Below are 16,107 nucleotides of genomic sequence, written 5' to 3'. Positions count from 1 at the left end.
TTTTGGAGTTGAACCCGCCGGGGCGGGGATGGGGATAATTTTCAGACCCGCCGTGGGGATGGGGACGGGGATGGGGATGGAAATGTGAGGCGGGGATGGGGATGGGAATGCCAAAACCCGCCCCGCCCCGCCCCGTTGACATCCCTACATACAACTTCAGCAGATGCTGAAATTTAACTTGACAAAAGATTGCGGCCACTAAGAAAAATAATACAGAAGGTTGGAATTTGCTGACTGTGAAGGATGCATACTTTACACACAATTCATGGAGACTGTCCAATCTGCGATCAATCTGCGATCATTGCAAAAATAGGTCAAATAGGTGCTTTGAGCAATAATTTCATTCGCAGATCCCAAGATCTACGCTTCCAATGAAGTTTCATGATCAATATGCTACCCAGGACCTACAATAGAAAAATACGAGATTAAAAATGAAACTACGTTACTGTAAAAGAGCAATCTCTACCAGAGAAAACCAAAAACAAGGCGGGCGCAGCAGAAGCCCAAAACAAAGAAAGAGAAACTTCACTATTCGGTGTACTTCATATTAGAGTCTCTAAAATGAGTAAGATTAATTGAGCTTACCGAACATGATTCTATAGATATTTGATCAGTGCCAATACAACAAGGATGAGAGCCACGATCAAGACAACCAATAGACACAAGCAGGCGCAACCTCCCTTGGTGCGTTTATTAAATATGGCCAATCTCCTTTGAATGCGCTGCTCCAAATGTCACGAAATACAAATTAAAACCCAAAAGATAAAAATCACCATCCACTAATCAATATGCAAAAGAATGAATCTTGAAGTGGAGAGATTTAGAAAGCCCCAAAGACAAAGAAGGTCTCACATTTTCTTGCTGAGCACCAACAGGTCAAAAAAAAATTCATTAAGAAGAAAACCAATTATAAAGAATGTCCAAGGGTCACAAATAGAGGATCTTACTGGGGGGCACATAAAAAGGTTAAGAATATGAAACTGATGTTCATCCAACAAAACTTTTACTTGTGCATGCAGTTGGTAACTAGTCACTGGACATCATAATATATAACATGGTTGCCATCAGTTAACATCTTGCTCTGTTCTCAGATAATCAACAAATAGCAGCCCAGTAATATCACAAGCTACCTTACGACATAATTTTATAAGCAATGATTGAATTGATTTGGCACCCAATACATCACTCCAATAAAGGAGGAATAAAAATTGTTTAGCAGTACAAAAAATCAGCTTCAATTAAGATGTTAGACCCGTAACATAAAAGATTTTCAGTCTAAATGGCTAGTTAATATCAAAAAGATATACCTGCAAAAGGAACAATACAAGTATGATATTTGTGGTTGCCATAACGATCATATCAGTACACTCACTCACACATGAGTTGCCACTCTTAAGGTAGGACTTGGGAGATTTTATCAATATTTGTAACATGTTACATAGGATTAAAAAAAAGCTATGAAAAAGTTTGTTTAAAACTACAAGGGACAAAGGCCCAGACATCTAGATTTGCAGGCAGGTTAATACATTTAAGGATATAATTTGACAGTAGCTCCAAAACAAAATAATTTGAACTTCTCTTAAGTATGTCATTTACGCGACACTGCTGTTCTCATTTTGAATATAATACATTTAATATCCAAAAGTTCTTTTAGATCTAACTTAACTTCTCTTTTTTTTTTTTTTTTTTTTTTTTTTTGACAGGTAGATCTAACTTAACTTGGAAGCAAAACAGAGTCCACAATAACACTTAAAAAAAAGCTTTTAACAGGCAAATGTTGTGAATACAGATCATAGCAAACATTATATCATCATAAGTGAAACAAACTCACACTTATTTTTTAAAATCTACATTGCAATTACTGTTTTAAGATGTTCAGACAAATCACTTCTTAATTATAAGCAACAAAAAGGTAAGAAAATTATAAGCAGCTTACTTTACCGAAAGCAAACATAAATAAACAAGTATGCAAGTACAAAGACAAAATTACCTGCAAGCGAGAATTTGTAGACTCCACATGATCATCCAAAGTATCCTACAAATAAAAAATTTAGGTTCAGAAGTTTGAATAATAGTTATTACCCCAATGATTCGGTGAAGGTAAAGTATTGTTATTATTATATGTAGCAGATTATGCCTACAGAGAAAGTACAATGGAGAACTTATGCCACAAAAACTGAACCATACTAAAACATTACCAGGAGTCTAGTGTGAAGGGTAAGCTCTTCGTTGACTGCTAGTGCTATATGTTTTGTGCTTACTACAGTCTCCTCCAATTTTTCAAGGCCTTCATCTTGCTCTGCTTAAGGATCAAGGGGGAATGAGGTGTTATTGCATAAACAATCTAGCTAAGATAAGGAGTGTACAACAAATATATATATAAAAATGCAAACTTCTTTTTCCATACCTCGCATAATCTGACGTTGGAAGCCTACAATTCCATGGTTGTCCATGTTAGATGCTCTCTTCATTACATCATCTGACTTCACATCCGGACCTAGTAAACGGTCCCTGTAAGCAGCACTGTATGAATTGAGAGTATTTGCCATCTGACTGACTTTAGATTTCAAATTGGACAACAAGTCATTGCGCTTATTCATCTCTTTTGCTGTTCTGCATAAATGTGAGAGCATAAGCAAGATATTATCAGTGTACTTTTTTTTATAATCAACATGACAATAAAATACACAGTAGGGGGGAGGAGATCAAGGAGGGTAAAAGGTAATACAGAGCAGAAATTATCATATAGAGGTTCTGACTTTGTCATTAACAACAGAAAGATGAAAAACCACCAACATATAAATATATCATTCCTATTCTTTTTAAGTTTAAACGAGAGTTCTAGGCACAATAATACTACATGGTACATATCAGACAAGTAAAAAGATCAACAAAAAAAAAAGTACTATGCAATACACTACCAAAAAATAGGATAATAAGTAAGGACACTGACAAACAGGAATTGTAAATACATTTAAACCCATAAGTGATTAAGTGATAATGATTTAACAAAGATAGTGCTTAAATGTAATGATAAATAGATAGTGCTTAATATATTAACATATTGATAAAATCAAGTCAACATCAGCTTCCATGATTTTTCAGCTGTCATGCCTATGATTTTGATGATCATCATTAGTTTCTTTTCGTTTCATATAACCAGGTATTCAAGTGCAACTAAATTCAACAATCCAGGAAACCTGTGAATTCTTTAGGGAACCATATGTACCAAAAAAAGTATACCAAGAGCTTTCCAATGTGTCCCGTGCACAACACTCTGCATGAAAAATCTTATTTCATTTGTAAACACACCTAAGAAAATTTCAAGCCTATGCACAAATTTAACTGTCCACTATTATTCCACAACGTAACAAATGAAAAACATCCTTACAGTAGGACAAATATAACATAAGCCAGACTAGAACACACTATACATACTTATACAAAAGCATAACAATGGATCTACATCAAGTCACAAAAGCTTCACATATTCACGTCCAAGACATGCGAAGTAACTTTACACTTCAGAATAAATAAACTTCACCAGCTGCTTTGATACGGAGAACATACAAAATCCAGGCTATAATTAAATTCTACAAGTGTCACTAATATATTATGCTTATGATTAAAAAAGGTAAAAGATAATCATGACACCAAAGAACAGGTCAAAAGGGATATTGATATGAAATGGATGGAAAAGCAATTCATCTTCAAGACAACACATTGAGCCTAATCATATTATAGGAAATCAATGACAATGAGCCGCTGAAAGAATTTAATTTAAAAACAATTACGGTAAACATGGAGACAAAGTGTGGCAACTTTATAAATTCTGGTCGGGGAAGCATGTTGCAGCTTAGCAGTGTACGACATATCCAACAATAATCATTAAAGCAGTTGTCAACTTTATATACTTACATAGGCTGCATGCTTGGGAGCTTTGCTAAAAGTGACTCCAGATTCTCTAGTTTAGTGTTCAATATGGTAATCTTACGGCGAGTACCAGAAAAATGACGCTGTGTCTGTGTTCCAGTTGGCGGTAGAGTGCTTGCCTCAGAGACCATACTGTTTATTTCATCCGCAAGCTTTGATGCTTCGTTATATTCTCGCATCCATGACTCGGAAAGTGATGCCATTTCAGCTAACAGCAATAAACTAACTCCTAAAAAAGATGAACAAAACCAAACCCTGAACAAACAAAAGGACATATGAACAAAAATCAAATTTCAAAATGATCACAACAAGACAGTAACAACTAAAACATCGGTATTCAAGATTCGAGCTTCGAACTTTCAAACTGCAATTATTACAGCTCAATCATCAAATTAAAAAATCAAAACCCAGAAGACCAAATATACAATTGATCAAGGAGAAATTTCAAAAATTTCAAATAACTAAACCCTGCCTGCTACAAGAAATCAGCAACAATTGATCAACCAATTCTTCTTAAACCCTAAATTTTGACCACCCCCAATCTCTAAACAAAAAAGGGGTTTCTCATAACATTCCAAATAAAGGAAAAATAGCAACAATTTCATCAATTTGTTCAACAATTGGTACAAAATTCACATAAAATCTCACAAATTTCAGCAGTGAAAGTCAAAAAATTAGCAACCCTAGAATATTATTAAAAATCAAAAATCAAAAGCAATACGAATAATCTTACACGAATTTTCCCAATCAAAATAAAATTACGCAAGAAAAATCATGAAACTGCAGCAAAAACCCAATTACATTACCTGAAATTAAAGATTGAATAAGTGCTGGAAAAGATTGGGATCAAAACAACAGAAAAGTAGGAGAGAGAAAACGAGGGCGTGTGAGGAAAGTTATAGTGGTGGAATTTACGAAATTTCGTAAGGAGGAGAAGCAGTTTGTTGTTGGTTCTAAATTGTCCTCATCTCAATTTAATGCATCATTTTATTCCTAATACAGTTATGTTCTTGTATAATTAATTCAGGGTCGTACATGGATTTTGAATTTAAATTTGATTAGGTTTTGGATTAGGACTACATAGTTAAAGTTTAAGATTAATTAATTAAATTTGAATATTTAAAAAGCTTTTTTTTTATTTTAAAAAAAAATTTAAAGTTCAGTAAATTATTGTGTAGATTGGGCTCACGGTGAGTCAGTCCACCCAAATTGAAAAAACGTACACTCCACAAATAGCAACCTTAGTACATCCATGGAGTTCGTTAGTCCTCAACCTGACACCCTTGACATCGACATCGACATCAATAAAACCACTAACAATCCATCAAATTTTTTAGTTAACGACACAACAGTGACGAAGGCCATGGCAACGGCGCCTTTGAGCAAAGCTAAAATTCAATTGTCATATGTTGGCAATTGCGGGCTATGCAATTGGTGGTGCGTAAACTGGTTGCGGCTTCGCCCGCTTAGCAGTTCGGTGGTTGTCACGTGGTGGGAGGTGCAGTGCAGAGGAAACCACTAATTTTGCATAAATCAATTTTGATCTTGTTAAACTTGATTATGAAAAATGACCGCCATTATGACATACTTTCAAGATTTTACATGTGTTAAACCAATTATATATGCTTCATACCAATGGACGAATAGATTATTTTTATTCTAATTTATTTAAATCAAATTACTATTTCAAACTAAGTTATTTATTAAATTGGATTAATTGATTAAGCTTATAATATTCAAAACTCGATTATTCACAAAAATATCATGTTGAGAGTGCCTATCATATAATAGAGTGTATCATTGTATGACTATATCACATATATGATATTACTAATTAACTTAATCTTTACCCTTTTAATAAATTTTGAAAAAACAAGTACACATATGATACACTCGAGTGTATAATGAAACTTACAAGTAAATAATGTAGAATCTAAATTGTCTGTGACTTTGTGAGTAAAGAATAAAGAGGTATGTAACATGTGAAAAATTTTATCACCTTAAGCTATCTTAGGTGGCACCGTGGCACACTATACACCACAATAAAAAAAAATGTGGGTCATCTGTTTTCTTTTACCAAATTCATTTAAATAATTTTAGAAAATGTTTTAAAATCTTTTTTAAAATAGAAATTAATTATTTTTTAATATTAAAAAAAAATTATAGGAAAAAAATCAACGAAATCCCAATCCACCACCGACGCCGACAACCACCAACTAGCCTTCTTCACCCACCGTTGGTGACCTATTATCTTCCCCAAGCCGACCCACCACCTTCCCCTGCTGATGTCGACCCACTCAGTACTCCCCTCCTTTTCGCTTTCCGCCATCTCCGGCAATCCATTATCAGCAATATTCGCCATCTTTAAAAGGAAAACCCGCTCCACCTTCTCCCACAACAGGCAAAGATCGACTTTCCCCTTACATCGACATCACCGGCTGTAACACCCATCCTAAACTCTAAAGACCCACCTGCCCTAGTATATAATTTTTGGAGTTAAGCACAAATTCAGGTACTCAATTCTTCCTTTTTTCACCGTTTAGGTACTTAATTTTTTTTACTTTGCTTTTGGGTACTGAGTTAAGAATTCAGGCTAAAAAAAATAAATCCGCCTAAGAATTCGATACCTTTGGTTAAAGAATTCAGTACCTTGGTTAAGAGAAAGTGGGCCCCACCCAATTAAAAAAATTCGTGGGTCACCCTTAATTTTTTTCCCTTTCTTATTCTTTATTACCCCTTTTTGCTCCCTTTATTCTTTCCTTTTCTGGAAATTCTGCTGCGTCATTGTCAAAGAACACGAGCAAGCTTGGGCTCAATTATGGGGAAAACGACACCAAAAGCCGCCATTTTTTTGAGCTAAGCTCAATTACTCATGGATTATGTTGATATTTTGATATAAATTTTGAATTTTTTGCCCATTCTTGATGTTATTTGCGACCTAGGGTTTTCGATTTTTGGAGGTTTTTTTTGAACAAATTGATGATGTCGATTTCTTGTGTTTTTTGTGTTAAATTTGTTGCTTTGTTGTTGTTTGTTGTTGGATTAAGCTAGCAGCAGGGGAAGAACCTAGCAGCAGCTTTTGTTTCTGTTTTTTTTTTTTTTTTTTTTTTTTTTTTTTAGTTTCTAAAAAATCTGGGAAAACCTTGTTGAAGAATTTGTGCCTAAATAGACATGGTGAATGAACCTGTTTTGATTATATTTGTTGCTGGTGTACTGCTACAACTTCCGCGTTGTTGTTTTTGTTTTTTTTTTTTTTTTATTGAAATTGAATCAGGGAAAATCGTTTTGGATGAATTTTGTTAAGAAAACATGGTGTGCTGCTAGTGTTTTGCAGGTGTTTTCATGGCATTTTTTGGCCAAGTTCATGCCCCTTTAATTAAATAGAGTAATAACGACTAATTTATGAGCCAAAGTTAAGATTTTTTTTTTAAAATATTAATTTTTTAATTAGGTATGGTTAGTGATGAGTTAGTAGTGAGTTAGTTCACCTGAAAATCACTTTGAGTACCCAAAAGCAAAGCAAAAAAAATTGAGTACCTAAAAGGTGAAAAGGGGAAGAATTGAGTACATAATTGTACTCTTAACTCTAATTTTTACTAAAAATAAAGAGGACTATTTATTTTTTTGTGGTCATAAAGTTGCCACTTTAATAAACCCACTTTTTAACTATAGTGATGAAAGTTTATTTAATCACCACCTTAGACCTCCCCATGTAACATGCCAATGTCTATTTGACCTTGTGACATTCCAAAGGAATACAACTAAAGGCCAATTTCATGCCAATTAAGTTGCTTGAATTCATAGAATTTGGATTAAACATAGTTTGGCTCTCTCCATAACCCAACAAAAACCCTTGTGAATTTGTAGACATTGTAGCAGCAGTTACCAATTATTTTCCCTCAAAAACCACCATATTATCACCTTAAACAAACGCCAGAAAATGATTCTCAACTCCACAGCAATTCTCCAGAAAACCCCTTTATTCTTCCCTCATTCTTCAATTCTCTCTCCTCCCCCTAAATTCAACTCAATTTCACCAAACCCACTTCAAAAGTTCAACTCAATTTTCAGTAACAAGGAGTTGGGGTTTACTGGGTTGAGTTTTAAATTTATGGGGCAACGTTATTCTCGAATTTCCGCGGTTTCCGGTGGTGGGTCCGGCGGCTCTACCGGTGGCAATGGCGGAGGAGGGTTTGGTGGGTCCGGTGATGATGGTGTTGGTGGTGATGGTGGGAATCAGTCTAAATGGAGTTTGCTTTCTTGGTAAAGTTTCAAGCTTTATCTTTAATTTCTTTTTTGAATGTTTTTAAAGTATTGGATAATTGTATTTTAAGTGGATAATTGTGCTTAATTGTGTTATTATGGTTAGACACTGATGATATAATTGGTTTAATTGTGAAATATAGTGTATGAAGAGAGGTGAGTGTAAGTCGAAATCGAAGTGAATGAAGAAAGTAGCATGTTTATGTACAGGGAATTAGGGATGTGATTGGAAAATTATTTGAGCTTAGTAGAATATGACAATGAAAAATGTTGCATTGTGACAATTCAGAGTAATGAAGTGAAAAGAAAGTAATTGCATTGTGATGGTTCTGATATGTAGAAGGAGGTGGGTATGAGCTCGATTGAAGTGTAAGAAAGAAATTATTATGTTTGTGCTTGGGGAGTATTAAGACAATAGAACTCCTTCTCTTAGAGAATTATGTCTGCTTTATAGATTATTGACAATGATTAATGGCTGCTATATAATGTATGATTATCCAAAAATAAAAAGGAAGAAGGAAATGATGTTTATGACGTTAATAATATGTGGAGGGAGGTGGGTAAGATTGTGATTGGTGATTGAACTGGATGAAAGACATCGGCTTGGTTGCTTATATGAGTTATATTGAGACTTAATTATTTTAGAGTTTAGCATCTCAGGGAAATGAGCTGGTAATTCTTCTTAGCTGACTGTATAGCCTTTTCGTTTAGTTGTGTTGTGGCTACTGCCTATAAGATTCATTGGTTTTGAGAATCTTGACTTTGTCCATTTGGAAGTGAGGACTAAAGAAGGAAATTGGAAGATTCAAAACTTAATGCTGTTGGGCTGCGTAAATATAATGCAGTACTATGTATGAGCCATCTACTTTTATTAGCAGGTGCTGCGTCCCCTGATCTCCCATCGGGTAACTTGTCTATATGAGGTATTTGGTTTGCGGTGCTATCTTTACACAGCAGCAGCGAGTTCTACACGAATTTTTTTTGTCTTGTTGGCAGCAATGGAAATAAAAGGTGCTTGGTCAATAAAGTTTGATGACGTTGTTACAATTATATGGCTTTGTATATGATGAACCAAATATGATTGTTTCATTAGATTTTTACTTGATATGTTAAGTCTATCTATGTTAAATCTTTTAAAGAATAAATTATTCATAAAACGCTAGTATGCCATTTAATGGTTATGAACTTGCTAGTCCAAGACTCACGTACCCTTTGTTTGTTAAATTGATGCTGAGTGTTTTCAATGTTAAATTGTAGTCAAGTATAAACCTAGAAGCTTCAGCCACGAGATATTTGCATCAGGGTTTACTTGAGGTTTTTGTAAAGGCTGTACACAGGCTTTTGCGTAATTATGTATGCCTTTAGAAGCTAAAGTTTGTGTTAACTAGGAAATTGCTGAATTAGTGTTTGCACAATTTGTTTTTGAACATTTACCAATATTCACATGTGCTAATTCATTGGGTTACAGGTACATGGATCTTCTAGTGAAGTCTCCTGTCTTGACGAAAGCTGTTACTTCTGCATTGTTAAACTTTGTTGGAGACTTGATTTGCCAGGTATGACTTAATCGCTTCTCTGTTACCATTTTCACAGGGAAGGTTGAACCATTTTATTCTTTTCATCCAGTTCACTGTGTATTTTTTCACAATCGTTGCCTATTTTTGATTTGGAGTTGTTGGTTTGCTGGACTAGTCTCATAAAAGACTCGTGTTAAATTGCTTCTCTTTTCAACATGGCTGGGTACTTGGGTAGTATACTTCATGTTGTGTAATTTTGTGTATCAATTTCTGTGAATGTTCAAGTTATTTAAGTTCTGGAAGTTGTTGGTAAACCTACTATGAGAATTTTAGTGTGACTTAGAGTTTCTTTAAGTGCATCTTCCATATGCCTCAATTTGTGTTTCTGCAGCCCTAATTGTTGGTAAGCTATCAAATTGTGCTACACTTAAAAAATGGTGTTCGGTTTTAATGGCTTGCTTTAGTATGTGAGACGTAATTGTTTCAGTTAAACTGACAGAGGCATCTTGTGCATACAGCTTGCTATAGATAAAGTCCCGACGCCGGATTACAAAAGGACCTTCATGTTCACCTTTTTAGGGCTGGTTTTGGTGGGTCCAACACTGCATTATTGGTATTGGCTTCTGCATTTAAACATCCTGTATATATGAATTACAGTTCTTTTGTGGCTTGCACTTATTAGTGCAGCATACACTTTATGTTTTCAGTCAATTCAGTGCAAATCCATTTTACTTTACTTTTGACAATGTTGATTTTTTTCATATGCTGTTTATGGTGTATATGACCTTCTAAATGTTGCAATTTCATGTAATTAGGTACTTATACCTTAGTAAGTTGGTCACTTTACCTGGAGCTTCTGGTGCTTTCCTGCGTCTTATACTCGATCAGGTTATTTCTATACTTTGTCTTTTGTATATGAACTTTTCTCTATTTATTTTGGTCTATCCTGTCGGAAAATTGTCATGGACTTTTAATGTTCCTTTTCTACGTTTGCAAATGTTACTCAAGGATGAATAATATGTTTTGCAGTTCATCTTTGCACCTATCTTTATCGGAACTTTTCTCTCTACATTGATCACGTTGGAAGGAAGGCCTTCAGAAGTTGTTCCTAAGCTTAAGCAGGTTTGTGTAGTTATTTTTTATTCGTTTTTCTTTGTCCTCTGTCCTTCCATTGCTTGAATAATCATTGATAGGCCCTGGGGGCTGGGGTTATTATTACTTTGCACCTTCAGAAATACAGTCACATTAATAGAAGTTAAATGCTTTCAGGAATGGGTTTCATCTGTGATTGCTAATTGGAAATTGTGGATACCATTCCAGTTTCTGAACTTCCGTTTTGTTCCCCAACAATTTCAGGTATGTAAATATGATATTGTGGAAGTTCATTTTATCTTATTTGTGCATAGTTTGCCTTCATCTTTTTTCACCTTTGAGGATGCTAAGAAGTTACCACCCTAACCTACCCAATGCTCAGTTTGCCTGAGGGTCTTGCTGGGCATCGAACGTAGATTTGACCAAGTGAATCTTATCCTCTTTGGGAGTAGATGCTATTTATAAATGAAAAAAAAAAGAAACGAGGGAATTGAATTAATTTTGATGTGTTATCTAAGAGCTTTTTTTTTCAGTTTACATATCTTTTTGGTTTGCCTGGAATTAGCAGGAAGTTCCTCTTGTTTGTTTAAATATGCAGATGCATTAATGACCAATCATTTATCTGCATGCATTAATGACCAACAAAATAAATAAGTTTTAAGGCAATGTCTCTGTTTTACACCGGTGGCATTTTGTATAGGAAAATTTGTTAGAAAGGATCCTTTTAAGTAGACCTTTTGTGAGAAAGGACCTTTTTATTTATTTTTATTTTTTTTTTTAAAAAAAAGGGCAAATTGGGACCTTAAATGATGTTTTTCTTTTTGTTCCTCACCTCCCCAACCACCATGTCCATCGTCATGGCGTCATCCCACCATTAGTCCAACACCGTCCGACCTCCACCACCACACAAAAACCCAACCCCACGTCCCCACCATATCCCTTACCTATTCCTTTTATTTGCTTTTACTCCCTCTTCCTCCCTGAGCCCACCACCAGCCACCTCGTCACTCTACCGAATACAAATTGTCACTTCCGAAACATAACCCCTGACCCCCCACACATCTTCAAGCACCACCCACAAACACCCCTCCCATTTTCCCCTCTCTCTTAGTAACTCTTTCTTTTCTCATTTGTGGCCGCATTATGCAAACCTACCACCTATTGGCGACCCACCACTACCAAAGTCACACAACTCTCTCATTCCGTACCCTCCTTATTATCCCCATTTGGATGTAATTTTATGCTTTCTTCATAGTATACTTGTAATTGGTATTATTTGGCTTGTGGTGAGTTTAATGGCAGAGGGTAAGAAGTTGATTGGAAGAGATGATGATGAAGAGAGGGGAAAGATTTGGAGGGATGGTGGCGCCGTGGCGGGGTGGTAGTAGGATGGTGGGCATAATGATTGAAGAGGAGAAACGCAAAGAGTGGAGGTAAAATATCACACGATGGTCAATGCCAGAAATGAAAGTCAAAAGTTGGAATCCGGCAAAAGGTCATTTTTTCACAAGAAGATCTCTATTTAAGGTCCTGATTGGCCACTTGTTTTTATAAAAGGACCTTTCTCACAAAAGGTCTCATTAGAAAGGTCTTTTTTAACAAATTTTCCTTTTGTATACTAGCAATTTTACCCTCAATTAGTGTGTGATGTTTGATCCTCCAGAGTCACCTGATACTCCATATCTGGGGAAGTGCTAAGCACTAGTATCTTCAGTCCATATTGGACACAGACAACAAATAAAGGAATAGATACTAGTAAATACAGAGAGGTAATGAGAAGAGACAGAGAGCAAGAGAAGGTGGGATCGTGTGTGGAGAATAAGCTGTAATATTCACAGGGGTTGGGACTTCCGGAATCTGGATAGAGGGTGGGGACAGCAAGGAGAGAGAAAAAAGAGAGGCAATTATAGTACGACTTGAACAATATCTAGTACCATTTGAACATTTTAATACTATATGAGTATCATTTGAAAGGGAAATGGTAGTATGGTACCAATTGAAGTTACAATGGCACTTTTAGTGTGTACTCTATTAACGGTAAAAAGTACAATTTTGCCCCAACTGGACGGAATAAGTTGTGATCCCTCAGTGTTTCACTGGCAAATTGTAGTTGATTAAGGGAGAATCTGGCTACGGACATGACTACATGAGCATCACTGTGTTCTAGTGCTTTTAGCTCTTCTTGAAGACCTTAAAATCATTCAAGTAATAGGTGCAATGGGCATACTTTGTCAAGTATCAGCAGAAAGTGGGGTGGGTGGAGAGAAGAGAAGATATAGAACTTATTAGGTATTAGCAAACCATTCAATATACCCCTGTATTTTAAACTTCTCATCAAAATCAGGCATCAAATAAGGTCCCGTATGGAGTAATGTTGTGCTCAACTGATTCTTTAATACACATGGTTGATTGGGGAGGTGACTATTACCCTGGTGTTGGTTGTGGAGAGGGAATTAACTGTCATATCTTATTTTTATTAAGTCCTTTAAACTCATGATAGTCACTAACTAGTTTTGAGTTATCGGGCATAAACTTATTTAGACATCCCGCCAGGTTCAAACTATGCTTTGTTGTCCTTGTCTCATCATGATCTTGATTTCTTTAATTTGTGGTCTGATTTTCAGGTTCTCGCTTCCAATTTTGTTGCTGTAATATGGAACGTGATCCTATCATATAAAGCTCACAAAGAGGTGGTCACAAAATAAGTACGCATCTGAATCTTTTCTAATCTTTGATTATTGTAGCATCATACTTTTTACTGTGATTTTTTTTCTTTCATTAACTAAACACAGCATGCATTCAGTTTCAGAAAATCTGCACTCGGGTTAGATGATAATGCACTCTAAATTATGAATATGAAACTTCACTTGCCTGGGGCACTGGAATCTACGCGGTGCTATTACTAACGTTGATCTAGATCACTGACAAAAAATTTCAAATGTGGTGCTTTATGATCCTTAAATCTAAACTGGACAATAGAACATGCATCACATGAGTGGGCATCTTGCTGTTAAGGAAGCTGTTTTCAATTTGCCCTTGTACTTCCCCTCATCTCTCTGAGCTGTTGTGGAACACAGAAAGTCCGAGTGTCTTGCCATGCAAACTATTCTCATGGTGCCGAAATTTTCTTCGTGGATCTTGATTAAACAGAAGCGTGTTGTATCTTTCAACTTTGTTGGTTCGCCCCTCATTGTATATCTAATTAGTTGGTTTAAATAACCTATGAGGATTATCTTAATCTCATTTCCTAGTATTCACATGCCTTCTATAACACGCAAATATTGTTACATAGTGATACACCATTACACCTGGGGGTCCTAGGTGTTCCGAAAAGAAGGTACACAGGGCTTTTTTCGACGTGTGTGCACGTCATGCACCCCCCCCCCCCCCCCCCCTCACACAGGCACACACTAGATGATGTCTAATATATGGTCTGCTTCATTGGTGGAACTATTCTTGGATCCTTGTAGAGTTGTAGGTAATTACAATGGGAACGCAATAGATTTAATTCCTTGAGCATAAAATCTTCTCTTTGAGCTCATGTAGGCAGTCAAAGTGAAGGCGTCGTTTTTACCCAAACGCTATTAGCAAGCTAATCTACTGCTCTAAAATACAATTGCTCTAAATTTCTTTAATTAAGGCTCAAAGTTATGGGGACTATGAAATCGGGCAAGGATTTGATTGCGAAACGAAGTACATGCCCAAAGAATAGCTTATAGAAGAGACTTTAGACGTGATTTGTACTTGGAATTGATATGAAATCATCAATTATGTCACATCTATAGCTAAAAAGGATTGAAATGAAATAGACATTAACGATGTGATAATATCACGCTAATTAAGCGTCGTAGACTATGAAAAAATGTTTAACCAAATTTAAATAGGAGTCTATGTAATCAAATTATTGCGATGTGAATTTATTATGGAGTCTAATAATAGAGAGATGATATGATAGTGTAGACAAAATTCGATCACATATCTCAGATACGATTTGTAGGACCTCAACAAAGTTGATTAGTATTAAACTTGTATTGCGAATTTGCGATCATCAGTCAATATTATGTATTCACGTATTATTGTTACATGTCTTTTCACATTGATCTAGTTTATCTTGATGTCCATTGATAGCTTAACTTTGTTGTATTTTTCGGCTTATCTTTTCCACGTCTAAAATATGAATTTAGTTAGGCTAATATTTGTGTAATTAATGATGTCAACGATGATAAGTCAGCAAGATGTAGACCATTGGGCCTTTGTGGGCCTAAAAAGACACGTGTAACGAATTAAGCATAGTTAACTTGGCCCTTCTTATAAATAAGTGGGCCCAAAGTCTACATTTCTAACTTTCTACATGGCCCATTAATTTACTAGTCAATTTTAGGGAGTCCCCTACAAAAGAATTAAATTAAAATTGAATTTCCTGTTTGCTTAAAGTTGAACAAGTTTTTAATAAAATTGAAAACAAAAATTTTAAAAATGCAAATATTAAATTGAGTTTTCACTTTGTTGAAGAATAAACCTCTCAAGTGTCACCACATGTAAGTGTACCACATTGGTTGAAGAAGAGAGAATTAAACACTTTATAAGGCTAAGGGGCTACTCCTCCTATTGCCATATGGTTTTGGGATGGAACCTCCTTGGACTTGTGAAGTGGACTCTCTCTCTTGGTTTGCGGGTGCGGCCCAGGCCCGCGTTTATCATGGTATCAGAGCAAGGCCCACGGTATGGGACCTCTAATGGTTTGAGTATATTGCCAGGCCCAAAGTTTGGGACCTTTAATGGCATCAAGTATTCTGGGCCAAATTGAATTGGATCAAGTGATCCTTGAGTTAAAGGGACCTTACATGTGAGGGGGAGTGTTGAAGAATAAACCTCTCAAGTGTCACCACATGTAAGTGTACCACATTGGTTGAAGAAGAGAGAATTAAACACTTTATAAAGCTAAGGGGCTACTCCTCCTATTGCCATATGGTTTTGGGATGGAACCTCCTTGGACTTGTGAAGTGGACTCTCTCTCTTGGTTTGCGGGTGCGGCCCAGGCCCGCGTTTATCACACTTCACTATCATACGTAGACTTGTTGAAATTGTTCAACGAAATTTTTAGTCTCAATAATTATGATAAAAAGCGACATTCTTTGTACATTTATAAAATTTTACTGAAGGGGTCAAGACCTAAATTGTTGGACTACTAATTGTCTATTTGTCTTATTTAATGATATATATGATGAATACAACATCATTTTTTTTTCTAGAGATTAGGCAAAATAATATAAGTTTTCTACATGATTAATCTTTTATTTCG

At 35.7% G+C, this 16,107-nt stretch overlaps 2 protein-coding genes across 3 annotated transcripts; one reads left to right on the top strand and one right to left on the bottom strand.

The window, feature by feature from the left end:
• On the bottom strand, nucleotides 1-4,891 carry LOC145583321 (syntaxin-51-like). 2 transcript variants are annotated; one of them, XM_081640551.1, is made up of 7 exons: nucleotides 4,740-4,891; nucleotides 3,919-4,188; nucleotides 2,408-2,613; nucleotides 2,199-2,299; nucleotides 1,991-2,035; nucleotides 586-722; nucleotides 1-404 (listed from the first exon to the last, which is right to left on the bottom strand). In XM_081640551.1, exons 2-6 carry the CDS (start codon nucleotides 4,134-4,136, stop codon nucleotides 597-599), a joined length of 696 nt encoding a protein of 231 aa, XP_081496677.1. In that variant the 5' UTR covers nucleotides 4,137-4,188; nucleotides 4,740-4,891; the 3' UTR covers nucleotides 1-404; nucleotides 586-596. The 2 variants fall into 2 exon arrangements, with proteins under 2 accessions (XP_081496677.1, XP_081496675.1); XM_081640549.1 differs by having other exon boundaries at nucleotides 3,919-4,162; nucleotides 4,740-4,881.
• Nucleotides 4,892-7,654: 2,763 nt separating this feature from the next.
• Nucleotides 7,655-14,055, top strand: LOC145582524 (protein sym-1-like). Its single transcript, XM_081639507.1, has 8 exons — nucleotides 7,655-8,196; nucleotides 9,665-9,752; nucleotides 10,232-10,326; nucleotides 10,529-10,601; nucleotides 10,743-10,835; nucleotides 10,983-11,069; nucleotides 13,430-13,510; nucleotides 13,609-14,055. Exons 1-7 carry the CDS (start codon nucleotides 7,874-7,876, stop codon nucleotides 13,508-13,510), a joined length of 840 nt encoding a protein of 279 aa, XP_081495633.1. The 5' UTR covers nucleotides 7,655-7,873; the 3' UTR covers nucleotides 13,609-14,055.
• The last annotated feature ends 2,052 nt before the right edge of the window (nucleotides 14,056-16,107 follow it).

This window comes from Chenopodium album, chromosome 15 (assembly GCF_948465745.1).
Source record: "Chenopodium album chromosome 15, dcCheAlbu1.1, whole genome shotgun sequence".
Taxonomy (NCBI): Eukaryota; Viridiplantae; Streptophyta; class Magnoliopsida; order Caryophyllales; family Amaranthaceae; genus Chenopodium; species Chenopodium album.
This window is presented reverse-complemented; position numbering and strand designations above follow the sequence as displayed.

Coding starts and splice junctions, on each gene's coding strand:
- LOC145583321 (XM_081640551.1), bottom strand. CDS start 4,136: ATGGCATCACTTTCCGAGTCATGGATGCGAGAATATAACGAAGCATCA. Junction 2,614..3,918: donor CTCCCAAGCATGCAGCCTAT/GTAAGTATATAA, acceptor ACATTTATGCAG/AACAGCAAAAGAGATGAATA. Junction 2,036..2,198: donor CCCTTCACACTAGACTCCTG/GTAATGTTTTAG, acceptor TTTTATTTGTAG/GATACTTTGGATGATCATGT.
- LOC145582524 (XM_081639507.1), top strand. CDS start 7,874: ATGATTCTCAACTCCACAGCAATTCTCCAGAAAACCCCTTTATTCTTC. Junction 10,602..10,742: donor TGCGTCTTATACTCGATCAG/GTTATTTCTATA, acceptor TATGTTTTGCAG/TTCATCTTTGCACCTATCTT. Junction 10,836..10,982: donor TTGTTCCTAAGCTTAAGCAG/GTTTGTGTAGTT, acceptor AAATGCTTTCAG/GAATGGGTTTCATCTGTGAT.